Source organism: Gekko japonicus, unplaced genomic scaffold (assembly GCF_001447785.1).
Source record: "Gekko japonicus isolate JY-2015 unplaced genomic scaffold, Gekko_japonicus_V1.1 scaffold250, whole genome shotgun sequence".
Lineage (NCBI taxonomy): Eukaryota > Metazoa > Chordata > Lepidosauria > Squamata > Gekkonidae > Gekko > Gekko japonicus.
In genome coordinates this window covers 1,362,902-1,378,380 of record NW_015167538.1, presented here as the reverse complement: position 1 = coordinate 1,378,380, position 15,479 = coordinate 1,362,902, and the positions used below count along the sequence as shown (strand labels likewise).

General features: G+C 50.7%; 2 protein-coding genes across 2 annotated transcripts in view; both read left to right on the top strand.

The window, feature by feature from the left end:
- The window catches only part of HIP1 (huntingtin interacting protein 1), a 54,717-nt gene extending 44,786 nt beyond the window's left edge, over positions 1-9,931 (top strand). Inside the window, exons 20-31 of the mRNA XM_015413563.1 lie at positions 150-236; positions 585-692; positions 788-924; positions 1,113-1,223; positions 1,441-1,499; positions 2,680-2,773; positions 4,117-4,217; positions 4,354-4,459; positions 5,522-5,645; positions 5,918-5,982; positions 6,068-6,179; positions 7,134-9,931. Coding sequence (XP_015269049.1) covers positions 150-236; positions 585-692; positions 788-924; positions 1,113-1,223; positions 1,441-1,499; positions 2,680-2,773; positions 4,117-4,217; positions 4,354-4,459; positions 5,522-5,645; positions 5,918-5,982; positions 6,068-6,179; positions 7,134-7,153 — 1,124 coding nt within the window. The 3' untranslated portion in view covers positions 7,154-9,931. The remainder of the gene's footprint in view (positions 1-149; positions 237-584; positions 693-787; positions 925-1,112; positions 1,224-1,440; positions 1,500-2,679; positions 2,774-4,116; positions 4,218-4,353; positions 4,460-5,521; positions 5,646-5,917; positions 5,983-6,067; positions 6,180-7,133) is intronic.
- A 2,228-nt stretch (positions 9,932-12,159) lies between these two features.
- POM121 (POM121 transmembrane nucleoporin) overlaps positions 12,160-15,479 on the top strand; it is a 16,796-nt gene continuing 13,476 nt past the window's right edge. The window contains exons 1-2 of the mRNA XM_015413544.1: positions 12,160-12,188; positions 14,896-15,378. Coding sequence (XP_015269030.1) covers positions 12,160-12,188; positions 14,896-15,378 — 512 coding nt within the window. The remainder of the gene's footprint in view (positions 12,189-14,895; positions 15,379-15,479) is intronic.

The window sequence follows — 15,479 nt, the reverse complement described above, 5'->3', positions numbered from 1 at the left end:
GGGCAACACTGCAAGTAACAATGTCCAAGGCCCACCAAATAGCAATAAAAATCCAGATGACGTTGTGTTATGCATCTCAGTTTCAATGGAATGGTCTTTTTTGCAGAACTGGGAAGTGTATTAAATGCATCTCGTGTCTCTTGCTGCAGATTACCTTCTGTCTAGGTCAGTTGCTGCATTGAAGTGCGTCGAGCAGCTCGAGGAGGCACGCGGCCAGTACCTTGCCGACCGGTCAGGTGAGAGCAACCAGACCCTCACTCAGGTGTCCAGGCTCAAGCTTGGTCCTGGCGCCAAGGGTGGAAGGCCAGCAGAATCCCTTGCTCCACTAGCACGTTCACAAGTAGCCGGGCCCCAGAGTTGAAGGCATTTGTTTCCCAGTCTGTATCGGTTGAAACTACCATCAATTGCAACCGAACCAGCACACAGCAGTAGTGTTCTCTTGAATGCCAGAGATCTCTGTGTGCTTGAACTGATTCCACACTCGCCCAGACAGCTGAGGGTGGGGAGGGTTTGTTGGTGCACAGGGCAAGGACTTGGTCAGTGCCCCTCCCGGTGTTACATGCTCTCTTCCATTTGCCCCCTAGACGTGAGCGCCCTCTTGTCGAGTGTGGCTCTCTTTGCCCACCTGACCGGAGACACCATTCTGCAAGCCAGCGCCACATCGCACATGGCCCCCATGGAGCCTGCTGACCGTGAGTATCGCATCGGTGAAGGAGGGGGCAAGGAGCGGGATTGGGGCTTCTGAGGGCCGCGTGGCTAAACGGAGCTTTCGTTTGCATGCTTCCAGTGCTGCTGGAGGCCTGCAGACAGTGTGGAGGTGAGGCCCTGCACTATCTAGGGACCCTGAGGGACGCGGCCTCGCTGGAGAGTGCTGACTGCACCGCCGTCAGGAACTGCCTCAGCCGGATTGCCACAATCGGGGAGGTGAGCCTTTGCGTAGCTTGAGGGAGACCGGAAAGTTGGCGAGAGGTGGAGTCCCTGGCGAAGGCCAGGAGCAGCTGGGTGATGCGGCCCTGAAGCGGCGGGGGAAGGAGTCTTCCTCCTTTCATTTGAGGCTGGGGTGGGTGGGCTGTGGCCGAAGCAGCCGCTCTGAATGACCCGCACCGTTGCAGGAGCTGCGCCCCAAAGGCCTGGATATCAAGCAGGATGAACTGGGGGACCTGGTGGACAAGGAGATGGCGGCCACAGCGGCGGCCATTGAGACAGCGGCGGCCAGAATTGAGGTGAGAAGGGGAAAGCATGGGCCCACCTCCCTCTCCCGACTGACGCCCGTCAGAAAGACACCAGCTGAGGCAGGGAACTTTGGTTCCGTCAGAGCTCTGTGGAGTGTGCGTGGTGGGGGTGGGCCGTGGATTCGCAGTGGGTTTCCTACTCTGTTTCCCGATTGTGCTTGGATGTGTCACCTGTAGTTCTGACACCTCCCCACCTTTGTCAAAACAGGAGATGCTGAGCAAATCGCGGGCCGGAGATACCGGAGTCAAGCTTGAGGTCAATGAGAGGTTGGTATTGAGGGTTGCTTTATCTGTGCAAGCAGCTCTGGTTTGGGGAGGGAGAGGTTGTCCCCAGGTAACAAGCAGGGTGGGGGTCCCCCTGCCACACCTTTTGCCATGAGCATTCCAATCATATCTGGAAAATGGGATGAGCTTCCTTGGGCTACTCCGCCCTTCCTGCGCTTTTTTATGTGTGTGTGTGTAGAGGTGTGTGGGTGCGTGCTTGCCTGGAAGTCATGGTTGACTTCCGGAGACCCCCTACTGCGGGCTTGGATGTTTTTCAGGGAGCTGGCTTTATGTCTGCCTCTGTGTCCAGCCTCTGGTATTCCTTGGAGGTCACCCTTCCAAGTACTTGCCAGAGACGGCCCTGCTGAGCTTCCAAGATCTGACAAGGTTGGGCTTGCCTGGGCTATCCAGGTCAGGGCAACCTTTCCTGCTCTTGTCCCTCATGTTGACTGCCAAAATTCTCTAAACAACAGGTGGAAATTCACTTGTAAGGTTGAATACATGTAGAAATTCACAGGTGGAGTTTTTCCACAAACAGTTTTTAATAAGTTCAAAAAAAGTCCTTGATCAGTACAGCTCAAGGACTTTTTTTGAATTTATTAAAAATTGTTTGTAGAAAAACTCCACCTGTGAATTCCTACCTGTATTCAACTTTACCAGTGAATTTCCACCTGTTGTTTATGGAAAATTTGTTCTGAGTACTTTATATGTCTTCCTATTATTAAATTCATTGATTATTGGTGTTAAAATTTGGGCACATGCATTTTTTTCTTGTTTTCATATACTGCTGTGCCACTGCCTTTCATCTTGTACGCCAAAATCCCCTGGCAGCAAAGCCACCTTTTACAACGATGGCATGTGTGGACAGAAAGTGCCAGAAAGCACTTCCTCTAAGCCTAACCTACCTCACAGGGTTGTTGTGTGGATAAAATGGAGGAGAGAAGAATGATGTAAGCCGCTTTGGGTCCCCACTGGAGTGAAAGGCTGAGGTATAAATGAATTAGTTAAATGAAAAGAAATTAAAAACTCTCACCTCTCCCCCTCTCGCAGTTAATGTGCTGGAAGAAACAGGCAAGCCCTTCTCTCACCTTCACCCTCTCGTGGCCTGACTGCAGCGCTGCTTCTGCCTGCTCTTTTGTCCTTCGGCTTGGGCTTAACAGTGCCATGCATTTGTCTCTTGTAGGATCCTAGGCTCCTGCACAGACTTAATGCAGGCGATCCAGGATCTGGTTCTGGCTTCCAAGGATCTCCAGCGAGAGATTGTGGAGAGCGGAAGGGTGAGTACGGCGGCACTTCTGAAGACTTTTTGTCAGGCGCATTCTACCGCCTCAGTTCACTTTCATTCTTATTCTCGTGCGGGGTATAAATTTAATAAATAAAATTAAAATTTTTTTGAAAGCCAACGATCTCTGCTTCTAGCAGTGTTGAGAGGGGAGGTCAGTGTAACTTGTAAAAACACCCTATCGCCCTCAGCCCTCATTCCAGCAGACAAGCCGAACCACTGGAATGGATGCTGCCCCGGTTTGGAGTTACAGGTGGCCCACACCAAACGAGTAGCAGGCAGGTGGGGTGGTGAAAGGCAGATGGCTCGCTGCGATTCAGCTGCTGTGTCACTTGGAAGGGAGAGCCTGTCCTTGCGTTCTGTGCTTCTCCACCTACCTTCAAGTAAGGGTTGCCAATCCCCAGTTGGGGGCAGGGGATCTCCTGGTTTGGAGGCCCTCCCCCCGCTTCAAGGTGGTCAGAAAGTGGGGGGGGGGGATGTCCACTGGGTGCTCCATTATACAATTTGGAGACCGGTCCCCATAGCGTATAATAGAGAATTGATTGGGGGGTGTGTGGGGCTGGGGGGGGGGGGGCTGTTTTTTGAGCTAGAGGCACCAGATTTTCAGCATAGCATCTGGTGCCTCTCCTCAAAAAACCCCCCAATTCTATGAGCCCCCAAAGAAGATGCCCCCATCACCCATTATTTCCAATGGAGGGAAGGCATTTAAAAGTAATGCGGTCCCTTTAAATGTCACGGCTTGAACTCCCTTCGGAGTTCAATCGTGCCTTTTCGCTCCCCTCTCCCCTGCCGGCTTGTCAGCCTCACCTGGCAACCCTAAATGGTACCAGCATGTGCGACTTGGGTGGAGAATGAGTTGAAAGCAGCCACTGTGTTAGAAGCACAAGCTCTTGCCATGGAATCACAGGAACCTTCTGGATCTGAGGGGTGGCCCTGGAAGTGAAGTCACAGGATGTGACATCACAAAAGTGATGTCACATCCTTGCTCCTGGCTCCACCCCAAAGTCTCCTGGCTCCACCCCTAAAGTCCCAAGACATTTCCTGAGTCGGACCTGGCAACCCTACTTCAGGTATCACAGACTGGGAATTTGCTAGGTGGGTAGATGGTGAATGCAAAGGGAGCCAGCAAGGATTTTACCCTGGATCTCCCAAGCCGGAAGCTGTTTCTCCCGGTCTGTGGCTAGAACATGTAGTGCTGGGGAGCTTTTTGTAATCTTCTGCTGTTTGCCAAGCTCTGGCCAGACATTTCCAGTCACAGTTGCAAACAACGGAGGAAATGGGCATCTGAATTACTTCCTCAGATGTTGCATGCGGTACTCAGATTTCCTTCTCATCCAGGGAGCAGCATCCCCCAAGGAGTTCTATGCCAGGAATTCCCGGTGGACAGAGGGGCTGATCTCCGCCTCCAAGGCCGTCGGATGGGGAGCAACCCTCATGGTGTAAGTGTCAGAGGAGGCCAGCCTCTGGCTATCCCCCCAAGTTTGCATACGGTCCTCTGCAAACTATGGACAGGCAGCCGGGCAGGATCGCGTGATGCTAGAAGGAGCCCAGCCAGCCTGTCTTCATTTCTCCTAGAGATGCTGCTGATCTTGTGGTTCAAGGCAAAGGGAAGTTTGAGGAGCTAATGGTCTGCTCCCATGAAATTGCAGCAAGCACGGCTCAGCTCGTTGCTGCCTCAAAGGTAAGTCCTTCCTCTTGATGCCAAGCAGACCAGTGGAGCCAAGTGCCAGAGCATGTGGGTAATGGCCAGTAATTTGATAAGCATAGGACCAGGAAAATACCTACAAGGTAAGGATTTTCCTGCATTGTGCCAGGGGTTGGACTACATGACCCTGGAGGTCCCTTCCAACTCTATGATTCTATGATTTCTGTGATTAAGACGATAGGAGTATAGTTCTCTAGCAGAAGAATCAAGTCCAGGCGCACCTTAGAAACCAAGAAGATTTCCTCCAGGACAAGCTTTTGCTTGTCAAAGCTCCCTTCATCAGGTTCTTTGACTTTTGAAAGCTTATACCATGGAAATCATGTTTGTCTTTGAGATGCAACAGGACTCATATCTTGCTCTTCTTTAATGTGCTACTAGACGTATCTTGCTTTTCTACTGACATGGCTGCCCACCAGAAAATAATTCTCCCATAGTTTCCAGAACTTGCTTTGTCAGCCCCTCTGGAGGCCTTCTAAGGTCAGCAAGGTCACTACCTTTCTCGAAGAGGGCTGGTTTATATTCTGGTGCTTTTCCCCTCCCCTTAAAAATAGTTTGTGGCTTATTCCATCTTTGGTTAGCTGCATTCTCGACAGCTGCTCTGTACGACAGAGCCTAACAGATTTCTCTAGAAATGCACCTTAAATACTCCGTAGGCTCCAGAAGGATTATTTTGCCACAGAGTTCCTAATAGTCTTATAGTACAAAAGTAGCAAAACAGTCGAGACTTGGGGTGAAACAGCGTTTTAGGGGCTTTTTGCTTTTGGGAATTGTATCTCAGAGCAATCTGACCCCACCCCCAGTGTGTGATTAACCAAGCTTGGTCTCTAGCATGTCACTTGGCTGGAGAGGACCTTTCTATCAGCAGACAAATCTATTTTTTGTAAATTTTTATGGTCCTCTAAAGGCACATTTTGGAGGCTGTTTGCTGCTAGTTCTGTCCTTTCATAGGGTGCTGCAGCCTGCAAGCACGTAGCTGACTGATTTCTTTCCTTCCCACCTGGAGCTCAGCATTTGACTCTGGCCTATTTGACCTGGCAGGTGAAAGCGGATAAAGACAGTGCAAACCTCAGCAAACTTCAAGTGGCTTCTCGGGCAGTCAACCAAGCGACTGCAGGGGTGGTGGCCTCCACCAAGTCAGGAAAGTCACAGATTGAGGAGAAAGGTATGCCGCTTCTGTGTCGGATTTGCTGCTGCTCTTTATAGCTCAGTTGTGGTTTCTTCTGTTTCTCTGGCTCGAGCTGTCTCCACCATCTCTCCTTTTTGTCATCCCCCCACTCTGCCATGGGAATCCCCTGGCTAGGATCCCATGGATGCAACCGTGCTTGTTGCTAGCGCTTAGGTTTCACCAGATTGGGGTGGGGGGTGGGGGGATGGCTTCCTATGCAGCCAGGGAGCCCCTTTAATTAAAACAATTGAAATTGTGTGATTCCGCAGCAGACAGCATGAACTTCTCTGCCATGACGCTAACGCAAATCAAGCGGCAAGAAATGGACTCCCAGGTATGTGGCGGTGAGGCTGAGGCAGGGTGGGGAAGGGCCCGAATGGCCGCTGGCTGACAGGAAAGCTTTTTTCCTCCCTTGCCAGGTGCGGGTGTTAGAGCTAGAGAGCCAGCTGCAGAAGGAACGCCAGCGCCTGGGCGAGCTGCGCAAGAAACACTATCAGCTGGCAGGTGTGGCTGAGGGCTGGGATGAGAATGGTAAGTTGGCTCTAATGGGGAGCTCTCTGGTCTCCTTAGCTTGCCAAATTTTGGACCACAGAGATTTGGGGGCAAGTTCTAACTCCGCATCGATTCCTTGAGTTGTAATTGCAGCAGCCTCTGTCTCATGGGGGTATTGCAAGGACTGGCAAGATAAGGAACAGGTGTTTCTTTTATCATTAAAGATGCAACATCTAAAGGTTGTTTACCACTCACAAAAAAGGAGAGATCACGTCTTTACCTCTGGGATGGGGTAGTCTTCAGAATTTGATGCCAGTGCCTGATGAGCCAATAGAAAGAGTAGAAGGGTAGCAACGTATGGGTAAAAGTAAGCTAGGATTCCTTTCCAATGTAGGGGGGTTAAAGGCTGTTGGTTTGGCCCAATGGTCCTAGTTCCATGTATCCCAGAGAAATTTCCTCGAGTCAGAGACTTAACAGCCGTGCCTTTCAGAAATAGTTCTCCCTTCAAACAAATGGCTTTGACTTTTGCATTTCGATGGGTAATAGAAACAGTCTGTTCAAAATAACCCCTGCCAACTGCAACCTTTGGATAAACCAGAGCTGAAGTGCTAACTGCTTTCTGTTTAGCCTGGGAAAGAGAAGGCTTAGAGGGGACATGATTGCAGTCTTCAAGTATTTGAAGGGCTGTCATGTAGAAGATGGAGCGGATCTATTCTCTCTTGCTCCGGATTGCAAGACTAGATCTAATGGGTGGAAATTACAAGGGAGTTGTTACCAGCTAAATATCAGGAGAAACTTCCTAACTGTAAGAGTGGTTGAGCAGTGGAACAGTCTGCCTCGGAAGGTGGTGGATGCTCCTTCGCTGGAGGCTAGACGACCATCTTTCGGGTATGTTGTAGGGCTATCTTTTGGCTATGCTCCTGCAGAGTGCAGGGGGTTGGACTAGATGACCTGGAAGGTCCCTTCCAACTCTAACATTCTATGATTCCCCAGGTGCAGATTTGGCTCCCTGAGGCAGCCAGAGGAAGAGGCCCCTTCCGTTGATGTGGCTCCTTCCGAAGATGAACGATGAACTGGTTTGGAACATACCGCAAAGCCTGTGCCCACCAAGACATTCCTCTCTCTCACACACACGCTGGTCAGGCTAGGGTGCCCTGCTGACCAAGATGGTAGCAGTGCAGGCTGGAGAAGAGGAACGGTAGCTCTCTCTCCTAAGCAGCGTCGATAGCATTGTCCCTCCATAGCCACAAGACACCAGCTCTGCACTCCATATGTATTACAGCTTTGCAGCATTGTTGCAGAGCTGCATTCTTCTCCCCCCCCCCCATTTCCTCCTTATTTGCACAGCCTCTGAGTTGCCAGTTGGCCTCGGCTCTTGACCATACCAGGGACCGTGGTGGTCTTACTGATCATGCTGCTGCTGCTCCTTTTGCCTGTCTCTTCTTGGGATCAGAGCCAAGATGTCGGCAGGAGATTCTGATACTGTTGTTTTGAGATGAGGGGAGCGGAGATGTGCGCCCGCCCTTTTCCAGCAAGCAAGGGGCCCGGCACAAGAATGCAGTGGGTGGAAGGAGCTTTAGAGGCAGCCATATCTACAGGAAGGGACCGGTCTGCAAGGCGCTCAGTCCTTGGTGCAGAAGGCTTACGTGGGCCGAGCCATCCCGAGAGTTCCAGCCAGTCTGTCTGACCTCTGGCAGGGCGCATTCCTTGTCTCCAGGATCTTTCTCACTAGCCCAGTGCCTGCTCTGATCTTGGTTCAGCTGGACAGATCCTTTTCTGCTGCCTCAAAAGTAGTTCACTGTGTATTGTGCCAGCCATGAACAGCGGAGAATCCAGGAGCTTGGGGGGGGGGGATGCTGATGGGGCTTCATTTGTGTTTCAGGTTGTAAGGAGCTCCAGCTGCTGGTTGCAGGTCATACCGGTTGCCTTTCTGACACATGAACTTCATTGTCCAAGCAGGAGCCACTAGAGCCAGACAAGCCTGAGTGCATCTGCTCCCTGAGCCGTTTTAGCCCATCAGAGCCAGGGAGAAGCGGGCAAGGAAGAATCTAGGATGGAGCCTGGGTTCTAACTGAGATTTGGCTTCTCTTTCTCACTGCTACTTGCAATTAGATGCAGTCGGGCTGAGCTGCCTCCGGCACCTCGTGATCACTGTGACCCTCTTAAGGGAAGACGACGGCTCACGGCTTGAGTGACTTGCAGAGTAAGCGAAGAATGTCCTTCTACCCAGAAGAGGGGTGTGTGTGCAGGGGTGGGACACGCCATGGCCTTGTTCACTCTGGCTCCTGAGGGAACACGGGGAGGAATTCAATGCTGGTGCCCTAAGCATGTGAAGTAACATTTTTCAACCCAGCTCTTGCTGTGCAGAGAGGCCTCGGGAAAGTCTCGGCCACCTGCATCTGGCTGGACTTGCCGGTAAAGTACAGTAGAAGAAACCTTGAATAAAAAGGATTGCCCGGCAGCCGATTCCTCAGAGCTGCAGCAACGGCTGTCAAAACGGCGGCAATATCTTCCTCCCTGTGTTCCCTTGCTGGGACAGCACCATTAGTGGCCAGAGAACATCTGGGCAGGGAGACTCTACTTTCCCCCATGGCCTGATTCCCCCACCACCCTGCCAAAAAAACAAATTGGTGCAGACCTTCTAAGGTCAGAATCCTGGGTGGTCTTTCCTAGTTCCGCATCCCAGATAGGGTTAACATCAGCCTGAAGCTGCATATAACGTCTTGCAGCCTTGGATAGCGCCCACCCCAGATCTGGTTTCTACAGGCCCAATGGTCTATTTCAGCCATGGGGTGGGAAGAATTCAGGTCAGAAAACCTAGCAGGAGTACACTGAGCAATGTGCCCTTAACCCCCTTCCTCCTAGCAAGCTACACCTTGGAGCGAGCTGCCTCATCTGAGAAGGTTTGTATGTAGCAAGCGTTGCTCATTTATCCAGAAGCTTTAGAAATGCACACAGGAAGCTGAAAAATGGACAGGAGAGTGGGCTAGCTGTGGTTCTGCCTTGCGGTGAGCAGGAAAGGTCTAGTTTGCGGTACTATTACTTGCTGACGAAGGAGTCATGGCCTCTGACGATGTCAAGTCCATGCCAGGCTCCCTCGTGCCCCCCCCCCCCAGGTTACTCGATGAGAAGCCTGCCTGTCGCACACTGCCATCCCGGGGCAGGGGGAGCGTTCCGCTTTCCCAGTCCTTGAGGATCTCTGATTACCTGCCTACCCACTCCAGCCTCCACTGCTCAGATAGCCTAACAACCTGGTGCCTGTTATACCCCAGGCCTTCCTGCCACTTGATTGGCAGACCAAGAACCAAATAGCACTCCTCCCACCGCCAGCTCGAATGAGGTCTCTCGGCTGCCCATCCTCTCCGAAGCAATAGGAACCACCCTGTTGCCATAGCACAGGGAGAGGAGCTGATGTGGTGTTGACCCCTCCCAGCAGCTCAGACTTTTCCAGGGACACCCCAACTCCCCCCCCCCCATGCCCCTATACTACCTCAGGTTTTCAGGCTGATTTGCCACACACGTTGGGGGCAAAAAGGAAGAGGATGAGGACCAGCTGGAGAAGTTTGCCATGACACTAGCAGAAAGGGGCCATTTTGGCTTGGAATAGAATGCTTCTTCCTCAACGCTTGCTCTTTCTCTTCCTTTTACTTTTCTTAAATCTGGGGGTGGTGGTGAACAAACTTTCATTAGAGCAGTTCCCTGTAAGCGACTGAATCCACCCACCATGTGCTTTGGGCCCCCACCAATCGGTCCAGGCAGCCAGCTCTTTCCCCCCCCCCTTCCAACAAAACTTTTAATTATTGTATTAAATACAAGGATTTTTTTTGTATAATATGTTGAATGTGTGTTTTCAATTTTTAAATAAATATTTCAACCCAGTTATTGTTCTCGTGTTGCCGAGTCACTGCTTCTGTTTCGGTATACATCAACGGTCTTGCCATGGGACCAAGAGGAATCTTCCAACATGATCACAACAGCAGAAGGTGCAGCCGCTAATTTAGTGTGCTAAAGCAACCCGCACCAGAGAGGGAGGAGTCAACTTTTCCCCAAGCCAGAATGCACTCCATACCAACGTGGGCAGCTGGTACACGGAATGACCCTGCTCCCAGCCACGGACTGTCAGCGGACAACAGTGCTCCCCCCCCCCCGGCCTTATGTTCAATGTCAAAGCCCCTTTGTCTTAACAGCAGACATACTTTGAGAGACTGCTACAAAATCGAGACATAGTATTAGCTCTTCCCACCACCCTTGAAGGCGTGCCTACCGTGACTTTACACACCGTGCTTGAGTCATTATGGGAAACAGTAGTTAGCACAGGTGTGCCACGACAGAAGGAAAACTGGTGCAAGGGATGACTAGAAAAGGACAGAAAAGCATCACAAAAACTAGCTTACTCTTTTTTTAAAAAATGGCAGCAGAAGGTTCAGGCTCAGTTAGAAGGGTTTCATACCATCCCAGGGTTGTACCTTGATTTTGTAAGTTAACTGTATTTGAATCTTTTTTAAACTGCAGGAAGCGGACCCATGTTAGAGGCATTTCTCACACACACAGGCTTTCCTAGAGGCTTCTGGCTGACAAAGATGATAGAAACACTTTGTTATGTTTCTGCAGACCTCCTCTTTTGACTCTTCAATCTGAATAAAACAAAAATAGCTTAAGCAGCGGGGGGAAAGGATACTTTATCTCTAGCTAGATGTGCTTAGCCCTGACCTGGATGGCCCAGGCTAGCCTGATCTCATCAGGTTTTGGAAGCTAAGCAGGGTTGGCCCTGGTTCGTAATTGGATGGGAAACCACCAAGGAAGTCCAGAGTTGCTACACAGAGGCAGGCAATGGCAGACCACCTCTGAATGTCTCTTGCCTTGAAAATCCTGTGGGGTCACTGTCAGTTACTTGCGACTTGATGGCACTTTCCACCAACAGGTGTGCTTGTTGGCATACAGCCTTTGCAGAGGCACTTCTGTTTAGGAAGAAGGTGGGGTTGGCACCAGTGTTCCCTCTAAGGTGATTTAGTGTGAGCTAGCTCACAGTTTTTTAGCCTCTGGCTCACACGTTTTTGTCTTAGCTCAGGAAGGATGGCTCCAGAGCAAACTAATTTATACAGCAGCCAAATCGCTCGCTCACAGCTTTAATGCCAGTAGCTCACAAAGTAGAATGTTTGCTCACAAGACTCCAAAGCTTAGAGGGAACATCGGTTGGCACCTGCAGTTACTATGAATACTTAACATTTTTAACTAATTTGGTAAATACTTCATCTGGTTAAGTTGATGAAGAGGTTCTTACAGCTGTCTCCGCGACTAAACTGCATTGCAGGCAAGCCTGCAAATAGATGTAACTGATTTCCACAGACTGCCAGGAAGAAAGTCTCAAAAGGATGAGCCAAGCTAGGTTTGGCTGTTTAGCCGTAAATGGAGCCTGCCATGGGAAGAAGCTAGAAATAATGGACGGGGAAAACATGAGGATTGGCAAGAGGACACTGAAACAGTATATTCCCACGGGCTTTGTATGTGTTGCTAATGTCTGGATGAAATTGTTTTTTTAAAAGGAACAGCCAGTCTCAACTGGTATCTTGGCTTGGTTGTGAGGTTCCCTGGCCTCTGGCTTGCTACTGCTGGGAAGTATGGTATATTCCTGAAAATCCTTGTTCTGCTGTCCAGTTCTTGTAAGCTGTAGAGTCCTACCTACATGATCTCTCCTTCAGGAGCCAAGTAAAAGGAGTCTGTTAAGGGCATAAGAAGAGCCCTGCTGGGTTAGACCAGTGGTTCATCTAGTCCAGCATCTCACACAGTGGTCAAACAGTTCCTCTGGACAGCCCACAGCAGGGCATAGAGGCCAAGGCCTTCCCCTGATGTTGCCTCCTGGCTCTGGGATTCAGAGGTTTAGTGTCCACACTGTAGACAATGGGTGCACATTGGTTCAAAATTGCGGCTGCTTTTTCTTTTGCCCCCCCCCCTTCCCTCTTTTCCTGCATAAACTAGTATAAACCTCTTGCAAATGTTTCTAGAGGGCTATAAGGATAGCATGGTAATGCTGAAAAGGTTTACTCAGAAGTAAGTCCTGTTAAGCCATTCACATTTTTATTTTACCTTTCCTCCAAGGACCTCAAAGGTGCACACAAGTTCCCACTTGTAATACCCGAAACTGCCTGATATTGAGTCAGATCAATGGTCTTATCAAAGTCTGTATTGTCTACTCTGATTAGGAGTGGCTCTCCAAGGTCTCAGGTGGAGTTCTTTGACTTGCCTCCTACCTGGTCCTTCTAATTGGAGGTTGAACTTCTGACCTTCTGCAGGTAAAGCTGATACTCTACCAAAGAAGCTGTCTTCTTCTCTGAACTTAAAAAAAAAAAAAATCTTAATGATCTGGTATGGTGGCAGGTTAGGATGTGAGTGACTGCCCCCAGGTCATTTTCAGGGTTGAAGGGGGATTTGAACCCAGATTTGGCCAATCCCAGGCTGACACAGGTTTAATGGGAGTCAGGCTTTCAGAAGTATGTTCAGGGTTGCAGTTTTAATCTGCTTCAAAAAAAAAACCAACTAGGGCTGCTGCCACACACGCTAAGTAATCAACTTTCAATCCACTTTCAGTGCACTTTCAAAGTGGAGTTTTACTGTGTGAACTGGCAAAATCCACTTTGAAAGTGCACTGAAAGTGGATTGAAAGTGGATTACTTAGCGTGTGTGGCAGCAGCCTAAGAAGAGGAGGGCTGCTTAGTGGATTTCTTGAGGTAAAAGCTTCTGCAGGCTAGAGCCCATTTCAGGTAATGTACAGAAAGCAGGGGTGTAAATTACGGGGGGCATTGAGGCTCAAGCCTCCCCAGGATTTCCTGGAAGGAGCAATGACCATGTCCTCCAGGGCTGACAGGTAGAATCATGAAGCTGCTTAAGTTCTCAAGTTCAGTCAGTCCGTCCTGCTTGTCTTTGTGGCAACTGTGAACAAGTTCCTAGGAGGCACAGGGCTGTTTTTGTGTTTTTGTAAAGGGAAAGGGGGGGGGCACCTTCAGTGGATAATACTGTCTGTGAAGAAATGAGAGAGAAAGAGAATGGAAGGTGGAAGGGAAAGATCAATCCTAGCAATCACACCTCAGTGGTTGGATTGAAGAATGTATTTCCTGTACCTTCAACAGAAACTGATGTACATACAGCTAGATTCAAGTGCAGTAGCACCTTATAGACCAACAAGATTTTGGGGGTATAAGCTTTTGAGAATCAAAGCTCCCTTTGGTATCTGACAAAGGCTGCCAACTCTTTTCTTTTTCTGGAACATTTACTTGCCACCTGGAGAACTCCTCCACTGCCTTACCTTATTTTTCTTTGGAAGCTCTGCCAAAAACCCCTACTCTCGACCTGTAGATCACTGAAACAGACAACAGTGTGGGGGGTTTAGTTGCCAGGAAGAGCCAGTTAGAGTCAAGTCAGAGATAGAAAATAATTGGAAATTACCGATCTATACCTATAGGTAGCAGTGAATTATCATACAGCATAATGAAGTTGTTTAATAGATAAGCTTAGTTTATGTGGTAACCATTTGTTTGGGTTCAGCTCTGGGGCAAAAACATTGAAATAAAATATGTCAAAATTGGAGACTGATGCATCCTTAATTGTAGAATGCTAATGTAGTTAAACAATGCTGAAAGCAGGGCTTTTTTTCTGGGAGAACACGCCAGAATGGAGTTCTGGAACCTCTTCAACAAAATTCCTTTAAAAATCTTTAAACGTCAGGTTCATGAGTTTTCAATATACAAAAAAACTTCATTTCCCTCTTGAGAGTTCCAGCACCTCTTTTCCAAAACAAACAAACAAAAAATGCCCTGGCTAAGAGTAATGTAATTAAATAATCAATTACTCTCAGCCTTCTACAATTAAGGAAATGTCAATCTCCAATTTTGACATTTATTTCCTTCACTGTTTTTTGCCCCAGAACTGAACCCAAATAAATGGTTACCATATAAACTAAGGTTCTTATTCCTGTTTGATCCTTGTATCTGTTAAACATCTTCATTGTGCTATATAATAATTCACTGCTCGCCCGCTACCTATATTTATGGACCGGTAATTGCCAATTTTGTTTCTCTGACTTGACTCTAATTGGCCATTGCTGGCAACTAACTCCCCCCTTCTATATGTGATGGTTGAGGAAACTCTGTTTCACTGTATCTGAGGAAGTGCGCTTGCACACGAAAGCTTATACCTTGAATAAAACGTTGGTCTTAGAAGGTGCCGTTGGGACTCAAACATCGTTTTAATAACAGGGATGCTTCAGCCAGTCTTTCAGCCGTTTGCCCCTGTCAATCATTCCCGTCCTTCCCAATCACAGCCCAGGATGCGCCATTCCCGCCCCCACGCCCCGCGGCCGACCCGTAGCGCCAAAAAGCCGTTTGATTCGGTCCGCTGCTCAACGCGCGCGACTCTCTGCGGTCTTCAATCCTCCGGCTGCTTAACGTGGATGGTTCCCTCTCCCGGCGGCCTCTCCCTCACAACAGCCTTGCGAGATGGGCCGAAAAGAGAATGACTGAGGCGAGGTCGACGCGTGCGGCCCCCTTTCCCCTCCCTCCGCTCGTTTCCTCCTCACAACAACCCTGTGAGGTGGGCTAAGCGGAAGGCGAAGCCGGCCGACCCCCAGGCTGGCTTCCCCCTCAGTACGCGCGCCTCCTCCCGCCTCGGCCCTCCCTTTTCCAGTCATCCTCCCCGAGGCCGCCTGCTTTCCTCGACCCCGCCCCCTCTCCCCCGGTCCCGCGCGCTCCCGCCTTCCCCTCAGCGGCGAAGGGCCGCCCTCTTTCCCCAGCCCCGTCCCCTCGGCCTCGCGCGGTGCATGCCGGGCAAGGGACGGGGCCGCGCGCGCGGAGCGGCGGCGGGGGGGAGGGGGCGTTGGTGGCGGCCTCGGCGGCGTCGCGTCAGGCCTGGATGTCTCGGGGCGGGTCGGCCCCCGGCTGGGGCTGGTGGCCTCCGTCGCGCCGGCGGCAGCAGCAGCATGGGAGGCGACGACGAAGTGCGGCGGAAGGGGATGGCGCCGACGGGGGTCGGGCCTGGGCGCTCCCGGCAGTGGCGGGCTTGGCCGTGGCGGCCTCGCTCTCGCTGCTAGTCCTCCTGCTGGGCCTCTCCGGGGCAGGAAGCCGCCGCCGCTGCCTGCCCGCCCCGCCCCCACCTCCGCCTCTTCTGCCCCCTGTTACAAGGCCGGCAGCTTGGCTAATGGGGGGCCTGCTGTGAGCTACAACCCTACTGAACGAAGGCGGCTCTACGGGTAAGGCGGGAGGTGCTTTGCACACGCTTGGGCGACGGCTCGGAAGGCCTTCCTGCGAGGGGGTTGGCAGTGAGGAGAGGCAGGGAGGGTGGGTTGGGGGC